This window comes from Tubulanus polymorphus, chromosome 1 (genome assembly GCF_964204645.1).
Source record: "Tubulanus polymorphus chromosome 1, tnTubPoly1.2, whole genome shotgun sequence".
NCBI classification, from domain to species: Eukaryota; Metazoa; Nemertea; class Palaeonemertea; order Tubulaniformes; family Tubulanidae; genus Tubulanus; species Tubulanus polymorphus.
The window spans coordinates 23,078,370-23,094,273 of record NC_134025.1 but is presented as its reverse complement, the minus strand read 5'-3'; the positions used below and the strand labels follow the sequence as shown (position 1 = coordinate 23,094,273).

Below are 15,904 nucleotides of genomic sequence, written 5' to 3'. Positions count from 1 at the left end.
CCACCAACGATTAGGTAACTAACTAGGTTATTGCATGCATGGAATTCTGACTTGCAATATTGGGATTCGAAACGAAAGGAAAAGTATACAGCTTACAGGCCGGTATGCTTGATTGGACACTTGACCGCAGAACTCAACTGTTGCCTCGATAAAAATTTAATTTATTTACAGCCTAACCATATTCTTTAACGCTTGCTTTTGAGGTAAAGATGTGGCAAGATCAGAATCAGAAACAAATGCGCCAGTGCTGCCTACCGCTACACCACAAACGTACCTCGACCTCAGAGAAAACCCGGAAGTAAAATTTAGACTTGCTACGTCCCGTTTCGTTTGTAAGTTTATTAGATAAGTAAGTTATCGATGAAATCGTGGTGCAGTAGTGAATTGAATATATGTTCCCACAACCCAATGGTATCCGATCGGCGAATACTATCGAAAATTACAGAGAAATTTGCTTTGGATATAATTCGTAAAATATGCTGGGTTTCCGAAAATCCAAGATGGCGGCGCCCATAATTCAATTCAAATAATGTTGATTGTCGTTGAATGTTACAAGATTATGGCATAGGCGACAAGAACAACAAAAAAGAGAGAAAATAGAAGTATATGATAGGCCATTATACATGCTGTTATAACAAGACATCTATATAGCACTAGCATTTCTACCCATCCGGCATCATCCAAACCGCCATCGCTATCGGCATCGCCATATGTTGTTATATTTCCGATAGTCAATCCATTCTTGCTCTACTGTTTCACAAATCAAATCATCATAATTGCTGTAGTGAGTGAGTGTCACGTGATTAAAAAAAAACAAATTAGCAATAGTAGAGGGCGTATAATGAACCCTCACAGGTCTACTTGCACCTAGCCGTCGTTCCAAAAACAACGGAACCGGCAACAACGACTGGTATTCAGACTAACTTGTACCTATTTCTTGGGCCATTTTTTGCTATTAGTTCAAATTGATGACGGATCAACTGACAAACTTTTCAGATTTCTAGGTATAAGAGAAAAGTTTTATTCTAATTTTTATTTTCATTTTTGTTAAGCAAAGATATGAAAGTAAAAATTGAGATTTATAATTTATTCCACTGCCACATCATATTCTGACATCACACTCACACCAAACAATTATGGTGGATTATGGTGTTGTAATCGAAATATTTGTCGGGTTTATTCAGTAAATAGCGTGAAAAATGGTGGGTCAATTAGGCCTGTATGTGTGTGGGCAATAAATAGAAAAGATTCAGGTATCATTCATTATTCAAAAAATCCTCCAAAATAAAGCAGTTTTTTTCAAATTCCCCCATCACTTAATTGATAATAAATTCAATGTTTTTAGAAAAAAAATTTCCCCCTCTGATTATTTCAAACCCATCAAATCCATAATCCGTCTTGTAAGGGGTTGTTGAAACGGTAGGCTGTAGGGGAACCCTTACATCATCTGGTATTCAGACTTGCGGTGTAGCTGTGTCAGAGTACCATCATCATCTTGTGACTACATCTTGTTTTCTAATTACAGAATTTACGATGGAAAACAATGAAATTCTTCTTTACTTCGAGCAGATCATGAAAGATGATCTGAATACATCAGCAGCCGTCGCCGCCATTCAAACATTGATTCAGTTCATCAAAGTCGATCCGGCCGAAACTTTAGCGGGTTTGAGAGCGAATCTGAAAGATGCGATCAACACGTTGAACAATTTCACCGATAGTTCGGTGACGTCGATTACTTCGGGATGCGAATTGTTCCTGCGATTTATAACATTGGCGTCGTTAGATCATTCCGATTTCAACGACTGTAAGCGCGTGTTGGTCGAAAGGGGGCAGTTGTTTTTGCAAACCGTGGGCACGTCGCGGAAAAAGATCAGCAAATCGGCGCTACCGTTTATTACCGACGGAAAAACGATTCTTACGCATTCTCGTTCCCGCGTCGTGCTGCAGATATTCAAAGATGCGGTCGCTGAAAATCGACGTTTCAGAGTGTTCGTCACCGAATCGTTGCCGGACAGAACTGGACAATCAATGTACGATGAGCTGACCGCGTTAGGTATACCCACTACCTTAATACTCGACGCTTCGATCGGGTATGTGATGGAAAAGGTCGACTTCGTCTTGATGGGAGCTGAAGGCGTCGCCGAGAGCGGAGGTATCATCAACAAAATTGGGACTTATTCGGTCGCCATGTGCGCGAAAGAACTCAATAAACCGTTCTACGTGCTAGCGGAAAGCTTCAAATTCACTCGGTTATATCCCTTGAATCAAAAAGATCTGCCTAACCAATTCAAATATCACGCTTCGACTATGAGATCTAAAAATGATCTTTCGCAAGAACATCCCTGGGTTGATTATACTCCACCAGCTTACATAACATTGTTATTCACAGACCTCGGTATTCTTATGCCTTCCGCCGTCAGCGATGAGCTTATTAAGCTATATATGTAATGATATCCTTAGTTCTTCGGTTATGGTATGAAATATTCAGTCGGTGGTGAAATGAAAAGGAATTTAATTCGTAAAAGTTGTCTCTGTTGGCATGACTGAAGGTGTAAGCACCACTTAAAAACTGTTGAAATAAAATGGAGTAACAATTGAAAAAGTCATATTTCTCTCTTTTCTGATCTCATTTAAAAAAGCGGGTTGATCATAACCATTCCATAGTTCCTCAAACAGTTCCACTAATCTGCAGCCCAGAACAACTCTTTATTGTTGATAATCACTTATTGAAAGCGTTGTGATAACGTGACTAATGTCTGGCATTGGTACTGATCAAAAATTGGTAGAAGAATGGTGACAATGTGTTGAATGTCAGAGGGGTGGGTCCAGGTGGTAGATTGATACCTGCATACCGTTGAAGCATGGACTCTAAAACGACGAGTCCATGGTTGAAGATATGATCTTTATCATAGGAAATGTTTGTCCTTCCATTGAAGGTGAAAAGTGCCATTAATGTATGTACACTAAGCTGTTAAACAGACTGACAAACTAATCGAGAATAATAACCAATACTCGATGTCGAGTGTGTTTATTGATTCATATAATATTTGTAGTTGTACATAAATGGAAGTTACATTAATAGTGTAAACTATATCACAAATTCTTCATTCTTTAATATATGATGCATTCGACGAAAAGTCCATCAGCAGTTCTAAATATCACAAACTCGAGGCATTTTTGGTAATACGCGTAATCTATGAAGATTTTCACAACCTTTATCTGCCACAAGTGTAGAGAAAAACAACACGAAACAATAGATTTAAATGCTGTAGTCGAATGCTGACAGATAAATAAGGCTTGGTGTTCCAGTGAGAGATAAATACCGGTAGTATAAGTGCTCCCTGATCACAAAAGATATACACAAATGTAGTGAAGTGGTACATAGGAGAAAAGCTATGAATAACTAATAATTTGAATGACAGATATTAAAATTTGATAAAAATAACTATACATTCAAAAGAAGGCACATCTTTGGTACTTCGAGTGAAAAGAGCTGTCTTGACAATAAATTATGTCTGGAACTTGGCACATCGAGAAGCAGTGTCGAAATATTTTAGCAAAAATACAATTGTATGATTCTGTGATTACGCTAAGGCATGATCCGATTGATTCTGAGATTTTTCGTGTCATGGACTTAGAATAAGGCAGCCATTCAGCAGGCCCTCGATATCAGTCAACTATATAAAAATCAGTAATCCTTTTCGCGATAATTGTACATCTCATTTGTGGTGATATAAGATGGCGATGTAGAATTCTAACACTTGCCGCAGGACTTTCACCCCATTCGGAGAATACCATGGCCATCGGACAATCCAGTCGCATTTTTCTCCAACGCTTTATTGTCTCCAATGCTATACCTACTCTCTCCGCTAACATTCGCCAATCAGCTCCTTCAAAAACATAAGAAAATTTGTTAAACTTGATTGTGAAGAAGAGCCCTTATGTCTGTTCTTTAGAATAAGCAGTAACATTTGATAAAGCAGAGTTAATTGATTCTATGGTGGAGAGTTTGCTTTATTTACCTGATGGTTTTTCATAGCTAAGTTCTTTAGCGATATATCGCTTCAGTTCTCGGTTCATAAAACGTATATGAGTTTCACCTACACCTTTACGGTCCGGCTGAAATTATATATCACCGATTGAAAACAAAGAATATCTTTATCACGTAAGGATTGGAATATTCATATGAAATATTGTTGTTTTGCATTATTTTCAAATTAGTTAGATAGCGTATTAAAAAGGCATTCTAGTAATTCATACATCGTGTATAAAGGGATGAAGTGTCGGGAATATTTGCAGGGATGCTTGGAATTATGAAGTGCTGTTTTAATCGAACAGGGGAATGATATTGTTAAGATGATTGATGTGAAATTTGGGAAAATTAATTTAAATATTTTGATTTCATAATTGACTATCATAACAAGTTGACCATAGCCAGAGAAAAGTATTCAATACATCAAAACTGGTATAAAATTCACAGAGATGAATAATGTATGGAACCTCGTTACAACCAGCGATTCATCATCGGATATAACAAATATATAATTTTGTCCTAAGTATGAAAATTAGGTTAATTTCATACTGGATATAACGAACTATCGGTTATAACAAACATATTGTATGGTTCTATCAAGTTTGCTGTAACGAGTTTCCACTGTAGACCACAGTCAGAAATGTTATAACTGTGCTCAAATATGTACATCTGGAGTAACATTGATGTACTGTGCTCTGTATGGAAGTTAAAATACCTGAGCCTCATCTTCATCCTCCTGTAAACAAGTCAATTTCAGAATTAATTTTTGATAAACAAGTCCTGCAAGCCCGCATACTTAAAACACAAGAAATGCTATACAGTACCAATAGAATATAATTCTAGTAATATTTTCTGTCGATGTTACAGTTTACTAAGACTCGGGATAAGCCTATTCTATGGTAATACTCTATTAGATTAAGTTTATTTACTGGAGAGAACACTTTTATCTAGCTACTGTATGTAACTCTTGGTATTTGATTCTCTTACAGTAGCACATGAAAAATTTCACACAATTAATCGAACAAATTTTTTAAAAGCGAATTGTGGTCCAATAGTGATTTGTAATTGCATAGCTTTCAAGGTGCGACATGTGAAGTGAGCAGGCACCCTGTAAAAAACACTTTTCATTAATGATAGCTAGAATGACTAAAGGGAGACTACAAGCACAGACTCTACATAATGCTAGTAAGAAGTACCCCGGGTAGTCGACCATAGTAAGGAATGCACAGTGAACTGTCGCCTTCGTTGGCATTTTCATCGCATTCATGATTGATATCTTCATCCGATTTCATCTGATCTTTTGTTTCCTATGCATGATAACGTTCTTCATTCAGAAATCATTGACAATATCACATACATACCATGCAGTAAAACCTGTTAAATCAGGATCAGTTCATTACTGCCGTATATGCCGTACATGTTCACTTCAGAATATATGAGCAGAGCTACCAACAGGAATTTCATAGTTTGTCCCAGATTTTTAAACTATTAGCTTTTGTCACAGAAAAATTTTAAGTTTTTATCGATTTCAATATTTTGAACGGTAAGTTGGCTATTCTTTGATATCAGTAGGGAATAATTAAGGGCTTGGTTGGGCCGAACGAAGCCCTTAATCAGTAGCAGGAGTGATGCAGCACTCTTCACCTGGGCACAAGATACATGCTCGATTTAAGGTTGAAAAGCTGAAATGCTTAAATTTTAGGTCCCTGAAAATAGTTGGCTGTCCCAGAAAATGGGCATCTCTATCCCTCAAAACAGTTTTCAGGGGTTGGCAGCTCTGTATGAGGTGACAATTAATCTTATCTGGATTGAGCAGGTTTTACTGTTAGGAATAACATCCATACGCTAAACAACAATTACATTATCATAGATTGTCCACGTTTCACTTACAGATTTCAGGTGAGTTTGTGAGACGCTGTTCATGATTATTGGATGGTGATTTGGACATGATTTCTCTACGGCAGGAGGTTGGGGTGTCCTTGGTGTAACTAAAACCTCAGGTAACGGATCACCTACAACAGAGAAAATCAGAGTAATCGGTGTTTTATAAACCAGTGGATAGTTGACAATTCAAAGTTCATTGTTACTAGGCCTATTGTATTTATCCACCTGTCATCTTAAACTGAGTTTTGAGCAACTGGCCCCAGATCTTTAAGGTAGTGTTAGTCAATGATTAGATTTTGTTTTACCTTGCAGAAATCTCTGAAGCTAAGGATCTCTGATGAGTGGACAAGTTACATAAGGGCTACATAGAAATAGGGTTACAAAAATCTACATACCCACTAACAGTAAACAAGCCTTAACTCTAGCTTTCACCTCTTCTACATCGTGACATTTTAACGTATCTTCAAGGCCATACTCGAGTAATAAAGCGCGTTTCGTCAATGTAGCTATGTCCATACTCTGTTGCGTAACTCTTGTCTCCAATTCTTCAACTCGCGATTCGATCGTGTCCGAACCACCTTGACCTTTCGTGATTATCTTCGACAACATTTCTAAACAATCGTCAGTGTCTATATTCGTTACTTCCGCGTCCTCTTTGATATCGAAATCACTTCGATCGATATTGTCCGTAATTTTTTCCATGATTTTCGTTAGTTTCTTTTTCAACGATTCGTTTTCGAACAGGGTCTGATTTCGGCTGTTCAACAGTTCATCTCTCTCGACGGTTAGCGCGTCGATTTGTTTTTTAACCTGAGACACGCCAGGGGCCGACTTTATTCTATCGCCCTTCTTTGTCGATTTCTTTTTTCTATCCGCCATTTTTAATCTGCCAGACAACACTGAAAAGAAAACAAAAAATTAACAAAAGCCCAGTTTTTTAATATAACAAAGGCAGGCACGAGCAGGCATCGAAAAAAGTTGCATTGATGAGTTGAGTTGACATTATTGTGATTAACCTGGTTATTTGAGATGTTACCGCGTTCGTGAGAAGCTTAGATATCACAGATTATGTGAAACATAAATATCTAGAGCAGCCTACAATAGAAGGGGTTTTTTCACCCAGAAAAATCACCACAATCAACACACAAACGAAAATGATTGTTCTGTCACTTTATTATCCAACCGGCCGCCATGTTGTTTACTGTTGACAAGGATCGTGTCACATCGCTTTTCGTTATTGATTTCCCGACCTGCTATTCATATTAATAAATAATAATTCAAATATTTTATTTATAATAATTAATATATTAAAAAATAACGAGACTAGATAAATGAATACATTTTATTTCTTATCAAAATCGTATTGCCATCGTCTTTTTTTCGTTCCTTGAATTTAGTTTTCGTGAAGTAGTGATGGTGATGCAACAGCTTGATAAACGTCCAAGTCCAAAGCCGCGTCCGCGAAGTAGTGACCATCTAATTTGACAGGCAGTGGGAAAGTATAGGAATAAAGTTGGGCTGCTGCTAGATTTCGCATTTCAGTTGCGTACAAATGGTAACATACTGCATACCTCGCTTGTAATTGATGTAAGTGCATATTTACATATTTTAGGCCAAATTATTTCTACTGCAATAATGTCTAACAACCAACCAACCCACAATTTTAGAAAAGATGAAGAAGATGAAAAGTAAAAGAACGATGCTGGCTGTGTATCTGTGTATTGACTGTTGGGCTTCGTTAGGAGGCCTATGCTGAGAACGTGAATTGGCAATATAGTTGTGAATTGGCAATACAGTTATTAACAGAGTGGCTATTTATTTTTGTAGGCCTATATGATGTATTTATTATAGAGTTGGTTTAGCTACACCATGCCAATGGGTGCCTACCTAATTTTGTTATCCTTTTTTCAATGAAGGGCACTGGAGAAGTTGTAGGGAATTGGAGAAATTGTAGTTGTAGATCGCAAGGAGGCTGTGTATGCCCTTCATCAAATAACCTGATTTTTATCAACCATTTTCCATTTAGAGTGTCTCGAGTAACAGCGAGTCGAGTTGTCATAGAAATCTTTATAGTAGGCTGCCTTTTTAAGCGTAATGATGGATCGGCCTACGTCGAGCCTGACATCTGGCCAGACAGACATTATACTTAGCTCTTCTTATTATTATTCTCACCAACAACAGCAGCTGTGCAGCGAAATTTGCAATTGTCGAATCCATAAATTTCAATGTGATCAAAGATATGACAATTATTGACATAAAAAGAAATGTTTATTTCATGACAAAAAGGCGTAACACTTGTATAGCATTCCAACCAATCCTTAAAAAAGCTACTATTACTATTGTAGCCGTGAGTATTTCTCTCTGATAATACACTATCGGGGAAAGCCTGCTAGAACTAGCCTACTATCATCTGACAACTGGGGCTATAGTATTATTCTATGCGATTCACCTCCACAGAAATGATAGGCTAAGGCTCGTGACATTTGATTTTGACTGCAGTTGACAAATTTTTACATTATCGCTCAAATCTTGGATGGCGTACAAGTGCAAAATTTAGTTCACTTCGTAGTTGCCTTGATCCGTGTACTGCCGAGCCTGCTAAGGTTTCGTGAGGTTTTCGTTTGATAAGGCTTCGGCATTATCCCCCTCATTAGTGGTGCAGTAGCTAGCTACTTTACCGCGGAACAGGTGTTATTTACCTGAAGCTATGCCGAAATCTGAACCAATATATGCGCAAATTTCGTTGTCACTTCGTGTCTCTGTTTACTATCGATAAGATAAATGGAACTCGATTTTTTAGTTCAGTTTATAGTTCTGAAACGGTTTTATAGAGCTTAGTAAAGCAGTTATTTGTCGCAAAAAATTAGCGTTTCAGTATCTGGCAGGTAGGCCTAATTGAGGATGTAGGTAGATTATCTGAAATTTTTGCGCAAAAATCGTGACTTCGTTGTTGTCATGGCAACAGTTTGAGGTCTCAAGTTGCGTGCGTGTTAGCACCACTTTTAGGATTAAGAAGGCCAGAAAGTAATTGTTCGGGCATAATTTTGCACGACGCAGCAATCGGAATACGGCGCGGGTAAATTCGGCGGTTAATAATGTCATGTCGATGTAAAATGTCACCGGTCGCCGCGTCAAATCGAGCGTGCGATGTAGAATTGATCACGTTCGTCGTCCGGGAGAGCGCCGCCGATGTCGATGACGATTCTCGGTCGGGTCTGACTCCGCGATATTCGACGTTCGAAAAATTTCTCTTTATAACGCGAAGGTTAACGCCGTCGTCGAACACTGTCGTCGTCTCGTAGCGCATCATTCATACGCGTGAGAAGTCGATAGAACCGACGATATATTTCTCGGAAGCGCGTTGCGGCTTGGATTATCGAGGGGACTCGAGTATTCCGTCGTCGATGATTGTTATATAGTTTTCTCTCGACTTATTAGCGATGCTCGTCAAGCGATCAAATCAATACCGCGTACGTACTTCCTTATGCATATAAATACTGTTCGGCAGTCTCCTTTTGTATTCCTCGAGCGAAGACACGAATATATAGAAGTATGCAACTGGCGACGGATCTAGGCTGAACCGGGTATGGATATTATTCTAACGTCTCGTGTGCTACGCATGAATTCGATTTGACCGCGTATAACATCGTTGATAATTACTCGGTTGATAAATAGCTCCATTTTCGATGAATTGGAATGATCGAGGATGAACTGATTTTGATGCCGCTTGAGTGAACTTGCACGGATAAACCTAGCAAATCCCCCGCCATTTACGCGAACGTTATTTTGGGCCTATAGTATCTTTCATTGCACGTATTGATGAAATTCATCGGCGCTGTCTATAGTCGCTAAACCGACGTTGAGAGAAGTGTCGATGTCATTTGTAACGTCGACGCGATAATCTACGTTGCGAACCCCGAAGGAACATTTGGATTGGATTTGTTTTCATTATTTTTTTTTTTTTGCTATTCACTCCATACGGTCTCGTTGCGTACGAGGCCTAATCAGTGATATCGTTCGGAAAGTGCCCTCGGTGATAATCCCATCGTTCCGTTCGTTTGTAGCTCTGCGCATCCATTTCATGTGTCATGGAACTGATAGCAGTTAATTACGTCGAGCTAATTGATCTTCGCTTTTTCGATAAAAAATTCATACCTCATCCTGGAGATGACATGACATCATCATCATCATCATCATCGTCATCGTCGTCAGTGCCTGGATTCATGTATGTATCTCGGTCGACAGTTTATGATTTCATTTGTTAAGACGAATACGCTCAATCCGCGCTCGTATTTAAAGACCCGGAAAATCTGAAATACGATGCATTCGCTTAGATTTCTGTGTCTCGGCTTTGTTTGGGTACTGATTGTCTGTTTCTGTTATAATTCTAATATCTTGGCTATGAGATCGGGGCATATCGCGATTCAATGAGGTAGGATAGGCCAGCAGTAGGTTTCCACTTGGGTTTTTAATATCTTCAAACATGCGTGTTCATTATTTTTGGAAATCAAGTTCTTTGATAGCATAGTCGACATAACACTTTACAAATGTACGTAAGGTACTTGGAAATGTTTGGACGGAAAATATCTCACCAAGTTGACTGGATTGAGAAAAATCGCAAAAGTTGAGTTTAGAATCATTGTAAAATTCATTGATTAGTTTTGGTATTTGGTAAGGAGTCTTCTGTAGAAACCACAAATAAGATATAATTTTGAATTTCAATCTAGATTGAGATGCTTTGTCTTCATTCTAACATCATCATCATCATCTGGCTAATGATGATTTGTTTTCATCTTGGGACTAATGAACCGGCGAACCTTGGGAACTATTAACCGTCAGATTATTGTCGCATGCCGGCTGAAGCTGTGCATCCTACATTTTAAGAAAATGCTTAGCTCCTAACCTCGGCGAATGAGGATCGATGAGCAAAGTATGAATAGGGCTACGAGTTGTTCCGACGGTGAGGAGACTCAGGTGGCATCTTTCTCGAGAGATTGAATTATTGCCGCTTGGCGTTAAAGGTCATAGGTACTGTCAACGGAATTCATATCTCCGGTAAACATTACACACGGGAGCAAAGCAAAGATATAAGCTCGCCGTTCATGGAAGACTGGCGGTATGATTTACCAGCCGGGTAGAGTCTAATTCCAAGTTACACGGAGAGATATTGATATTAAAAATATGATGTTTTGAAAGGGGTGTAATACGATCGTATTGTCATACAAAGTCATGTGGTAGAAACGTACCAAAAGTCACGTTCTTAAACATTCATCGCAAAGGTTTTCTAATCATTCGTCATTTTCGTGTAATTTCAGGTGATCGGTTAATGGCTGCAGCTGGCAAACGTCGTCCGTTAGCTCCCCTCGCGTCGGGGGAGGATTGGGACCTCGGACAGAGCATAGACGAGCCTATACGCGTCGACGATGATGAAAACGTAAGCAACAGCGCGACGTACGATTCGAAGAGCATCGACACGCTTACGCCCGATATCGCCAGCGTTATCGAAGTCGACCGCAAAGCGAGTTGCGCGAGCAACGCTACGTTGACCGATCGAACCGTCGCGTCGATTCCGGACAACGACGAAAAAAAACCGAAGCTGGAAAAACAAGAGTCAGAGCCGTATTACATAACGCTCGGCGGCTACACGGAACAGGAGGATTTATTCCTAGTGCGCGCGGATTCTATCCGAGAGCAGCCGTTCCTCGAGCGACAAGATACAGAGTATTGTCGCCAGGGCAGCGTCGATATCAAAGAGAAGCACAGCCCTGATCGAGAACGGCCCCCGCTCGCCAGAAGTCGTCATATCGATTCCATTCCCGAAAACATAGCCGGATTGCTTAACGAAGATGACCGACAGCGCCGAAGTCAAGTAGACGATGCTCAGCTCGGTGGTTCAGATATTTCCGCATCGGTTGAGTACTCGGATAATGACTGCGAAGCCTCGAATATCGACGTATCCGAAGCCGGAGACAGCGCCAGTCAAGTGAGTTTTAGCGATACCGCTAGCGTCGATACCGTCAAACTCGCTAGCGAATTCGTAGCATACCCTATTGAAGTAGAGGTATCCTATGGGAATGTAGCGACGGAACGCCCTAATCATAGTGTTACCATTTGGGATAGTTCGGGACCTTTATCGTCAGAAACTGATGAAGACGATACGCCGGTTGTCGAGTCAGTTGCACAATCTGATGATATCGGTACTTCAGTTGATGGTCAAACTGTTATGATAAGATCTGACACTAATACTGTTAATAACGAATCTAGGCAATCCACTAATACAACCCTTGTAGCTTCTCCTTGTGATAGTAGTAGGCAGCATGCATCTCCTCAGGTGGAAATTGACTTGACGCGTACTAGGCAGCAAATTCCCATCGTCACAATTGTCGACGACGATAGCAGCGACGGCGACGAGGTGAAACCGCCGGTTCCGCCTCGGAAATTCAAGTCGAAATCTCCACTGCCGTCGAAAATCAAAATCAAGAAAACCGACGTCAAACACGTGCCATTAATTACGACACCCTCCGAAGAAGAAGACCCGCCGCCGCCTTCAGTTCCACCAAGGAAAACGATCTTCGATAAATTCATCAAATCTGATAAGAAGGATACCGGAAAGTCGGGTATGTCGTTGGGTTGGTTCGGCTCGAAGCACGACAAGTCTCACCACGGCGAACCGATGGAGAAGGCGCAGGTTTACGGTACGGATATGGAATCGGATCGCGAAGCGACGCAGTTGATCTACGAGGAAATCGACGACGCGAATACCGAGGATATTTTAAGCAATATCGAAAGCGTCATCGCGGCCAGCGAACAAAATAATACGACGAGTGATTCTAAATCGGACGATCATAACCTCGAATGGAATCCGGATTGGGAAAAAGCGCAGCGGGAAGTGCGCTACCACTTCGAGGCGAAAGCCGTCGCCCGGCCGCGCAGTACGACCCCGATCAATCTAGCCACGATGGACGACTACGTGCTGAACGAACCGCCGGAGAAATCGCCGTCGACCGACAAAATCAAAATCGTTTTACCAGGCGACGAGTTTGACTCGCGACAGAAAAGTCCGCGCAAGACTCCGAAAGTGGCGAACGAAGATGCGTGGTTCCATTTCAACGAGGAAAACTTGTTCTCGCACAGCAAGGCGGCGATCGTTACGCAACAGACGGACGTCGTCGATAAATCTATGCCATCGCCGAAAAAGGTTCTCGTTCCAAGAGATAAGGTGTCTTCCCAATCGAGCGTCGGTAGCAGCGGCGAACAGTCGAGACTACATTCGTGGGAGACGTTCGATTACGAAGCGGACGACGTCGATAGTAATGATCAACACGAGCGGCGGTCGTCATCGTCGTGTTTTGACGACGTTTTCGCCGAATTCGGTGCGCCAAAAATTCGAGATTCGAGCGAGGATCCGTTTTCGCCGTTTTATATCAATGCTCAAACATTGCAAGGTGAGTGTTCTACTACCCTCCGAGTAATACGGTACATGTATTGTAAAGCCCCGGCGTACACAGTAAAACGTTTGTTTCATCGAAACAAAAAGAAAACACATTTTTCACAAAATGGGTTGAGTCAAGGTGATAAAACTTGTAATGCACACGGTATAATGACAGGGTTCCTACGACTGCTCGATTGCTTGAAAACTCCTAAACCAAAAATGTGTTTCAAGGTCCTTGAATATCCTTGAATTTGAGCAAAATACCCAAAAGTCCTTGAAAACTCCTTGAATTTTGAGAAATTGGCAATTAGAAAATTGTTAGGTTTTAGGTCTTATTATTATACACACACTGTATTAAATCGTTTCCCGATTTTTTCTTCTTGAATTTTCTTCTTGAAAAGTCCTTGAATTCTGTAATGATTGATCTGTAGGGACCCTGAATGAAAATACATAGAAAAAACCATGATGCAACAATAAACTCAGTAATTCGCATCATTTTTGTCTTATGTCATGTGATGCAGTGATGCTCGTTTATTGGTTATTCGGCTGCCGATGTTTTGCGAAACACAAAACATCCACCGCACACGGGACAAAAAATGTTTTTATCTGTTCGGCGTTTTTCGATTTTTTTATTTTCACTGCACATGACATAAGGAAAAAACATCGAAAACGTTTTTCATCCAGTTTTTCTTTGCCGTGTACTTTGGGCTTTAAAACCGCTTATAGATATAATCGGTTCATACAGCTGTCTCGTGGGTATCTACTACTCGTAAATCGACCTTTGTCTCGTGGGGCGCGGTGGGATTTCGTCGCGAAAATTATCCTGACTAATACGTAACCCGCTTGATTCCCTCGTAGTATTAATCGCTAACCCATTCGATGTTTAGCGCGTTCACGCGTTAAACGCCGTGGCAGTATTAGAGAGCGGCGGCTAGATTTTCGGCGCTTCGTCGCGTCGTTGTACGTACGATATTGTTTTTTACGCTCGTGTTGTTGATGATCTCTCTCCTCGCTCTCTGATGACTACACGCTGCATTAACCGTGAAGGTGTTTCTCATTAAAAGCATTGCTATCATCAATTGTTCGTTAATTGCTTATTCGTGTCACCAATAATCTAATTACCATATATGATTTAACCGTACTGCACTTCGCTCGACTGTGCAAGCGTATGAATATCAGTAGCGGATCCACCAACAACTGAAGCGGGTAGCGAAACGTTAAACTTAGGGCATAGTCCTCGACAAACTGCATAAAAGTTTGAAATTTACCGCTTTTTCTGCAATTTCCAGGCGAGGCCAAGGGCACAAAACTTCCACGATGGTTGCACGTGCCTCTGGTGTTACTGCCGTCTAGTTCCGCACCCGAAATATCAGTGGTGGTCCCAATGATTTGATTACTAATGTATTAATGAACATTTTCAATCTTTGAACTTGCCATGAATCCAAAAATTTATGGAGTATCTAGTCGATGTTTTCCATTCTATAGAGCTAGGTCAGATGGCCAACTCCGGTTTAAGATACCGGAATAGGTTTTCCATGAAATAGATACGCAGTAGATTGGTAGATCGATTTTGCTGGATTCAATACAAATCAATGTTGTGAAAATGGCACTCAGTATAGTATTATTAGGTATCGTAATATTGGGTGGTTATAATTTTGTTCAAATTTCTCTTCAAGGCGTTTATAGCTTCTACAGTTAACCTTGCATTAGTCAGATTGGCCAAAGTTGGATTATCGCTTAAATATTGATGGTCCCGATTTTTCCTTTCTGAAATTTATATTCCTTAGTCAGATTTTACAATTGGGAAATGGTATTTTTCTAAGTCTGAGGATATTTTCTAAGTCTGAAGATCCAACTACACAAGGTTTACTGTACATATATATATGTATGATTTGTGTTTTCATTTTTCGTCATTTCCTCTGTTTATTTTTTTACGAACCAGTAAATTTTTTACATGAACGTACGGATCGGTTAAAATCGACACGAAGATTGACTTTAAACATATCTAATTACGCAACAAACCGGAAAACTGTAGAGTGCTGGAGAGAATTGACTCCATTGCGTGTTTGTACGAAAAACCATCCATACCGACGGACGGAAGTAAAAGAATTGTTTTTGGAATCGTTTCGTCAATATCGAGGAGGATACGTGCCTCATAACAATACAGAAAACCGTTACAGACGAGATCAATCAGTACTTTCTGCGGTGCATATTGATTTGGTTTCATCCAACGAGCCTAAAAATAGCAGTTTAAAGGTTATATGTGTAGTTATATGATAGTTGCTTTGTTCGCCGTGGTATCTTTTGAGATCAAAAACGTTATGATTCGTTAATGAGTTCGAGATCCCGTTCAGATGCATTTTTGGTTTGGTTTAAGTGCAGGAAAAAAGCTGCGATCACATGAGCGTATTTGGCATGCAACAACTGTTCACACGGGTGCCAAATGGGCCTGTGTCTGTTTGGCCTGGGCCAAATTTGGCCAAACCAAAAACGTTAGATCAGGGCCAAATTTTAGCACGGGTCAAATAATTGCGTGTGAATTGCAATTGGTTCCA

General features: G+C 40.3%; 2 protein-coding genes across 8 annotated transcripts; one reads left to right on the top strand and one right to left on the bottom strand.

Moving 5' to 3' along the window:
- Positions 1-227: 227 nt before the first annotated feature.
- On the top strand, positions 228-2,599 carry LOC141904463 (translation initiation factor eIF2B subunit alpha-like). Of its 2 annotated transcripts, none has more exons than XM_074793061.1 (2): positions 228-332; positions 1,526-2,599. In XM_074793061.1, exon 2 carries the CDS (start codon positions 1,534-1,536, stop codon positions 2,446-2,448), a length of 915 nt encoding a protein of 304 aa, XP_074649162.1. In that variant the 5' UTR covers positions 228-332; positions 1,526-1,533; the 3' UTR covers positions 2,449-2,599. The 2 variants fall into 2 exon arrangements, with proteins under 2 accessions (XP_074649162.1, XP_074649155.1); XM_074793054.1 differs by having other exon boundaries at positions 255-349.
- Positions 2,600-3,017: 418 nt separating this feature from the next.
- On the bottom strand, positions 3,018-7,122 carry LOC141909215 (uncharacterized). Of its 6 annotated transcripts, none has more exons than XM_074799604.1 (6): positions 7,037-7,122; positions 6,313-6,816; positions 5,924-6,045; positions 5,230-5,340; positions 4,023-4,119; positions 3,018-3,890 (listed from the first exon to the last, which is right to left on the bottom strand). In XM_074799604.1, the coding sequence occupies exons 2-6, from the start codon at positions 6,794-6,796 to the stop codon at positions 3,670-3,672; spliced, it is 1,035 nt and encodes a 344-aa protein (XP_074655705.1). In that variant the 5' UTR covers positions 6,797-6,816; positions 7,037-7,122; the 3' UTR covers positions 3,018-3,669. The 6 variants fall into 6 exon arrangements, with proteins under 6 accessions (XP_074655705.1, XP_074655736.1, XP_074655712.1 ...); XM_074799635.1 differs by lacking the exon at positions 5,230-5,340 and adding an exon at positions 4,749-4,769; XM_074799611.1 differs by having other exon boundaries at positions 6,934-7,112.
- Between the last annotated feature and the right edge of the window lie 8,782 nt (positions 7,123-15,904).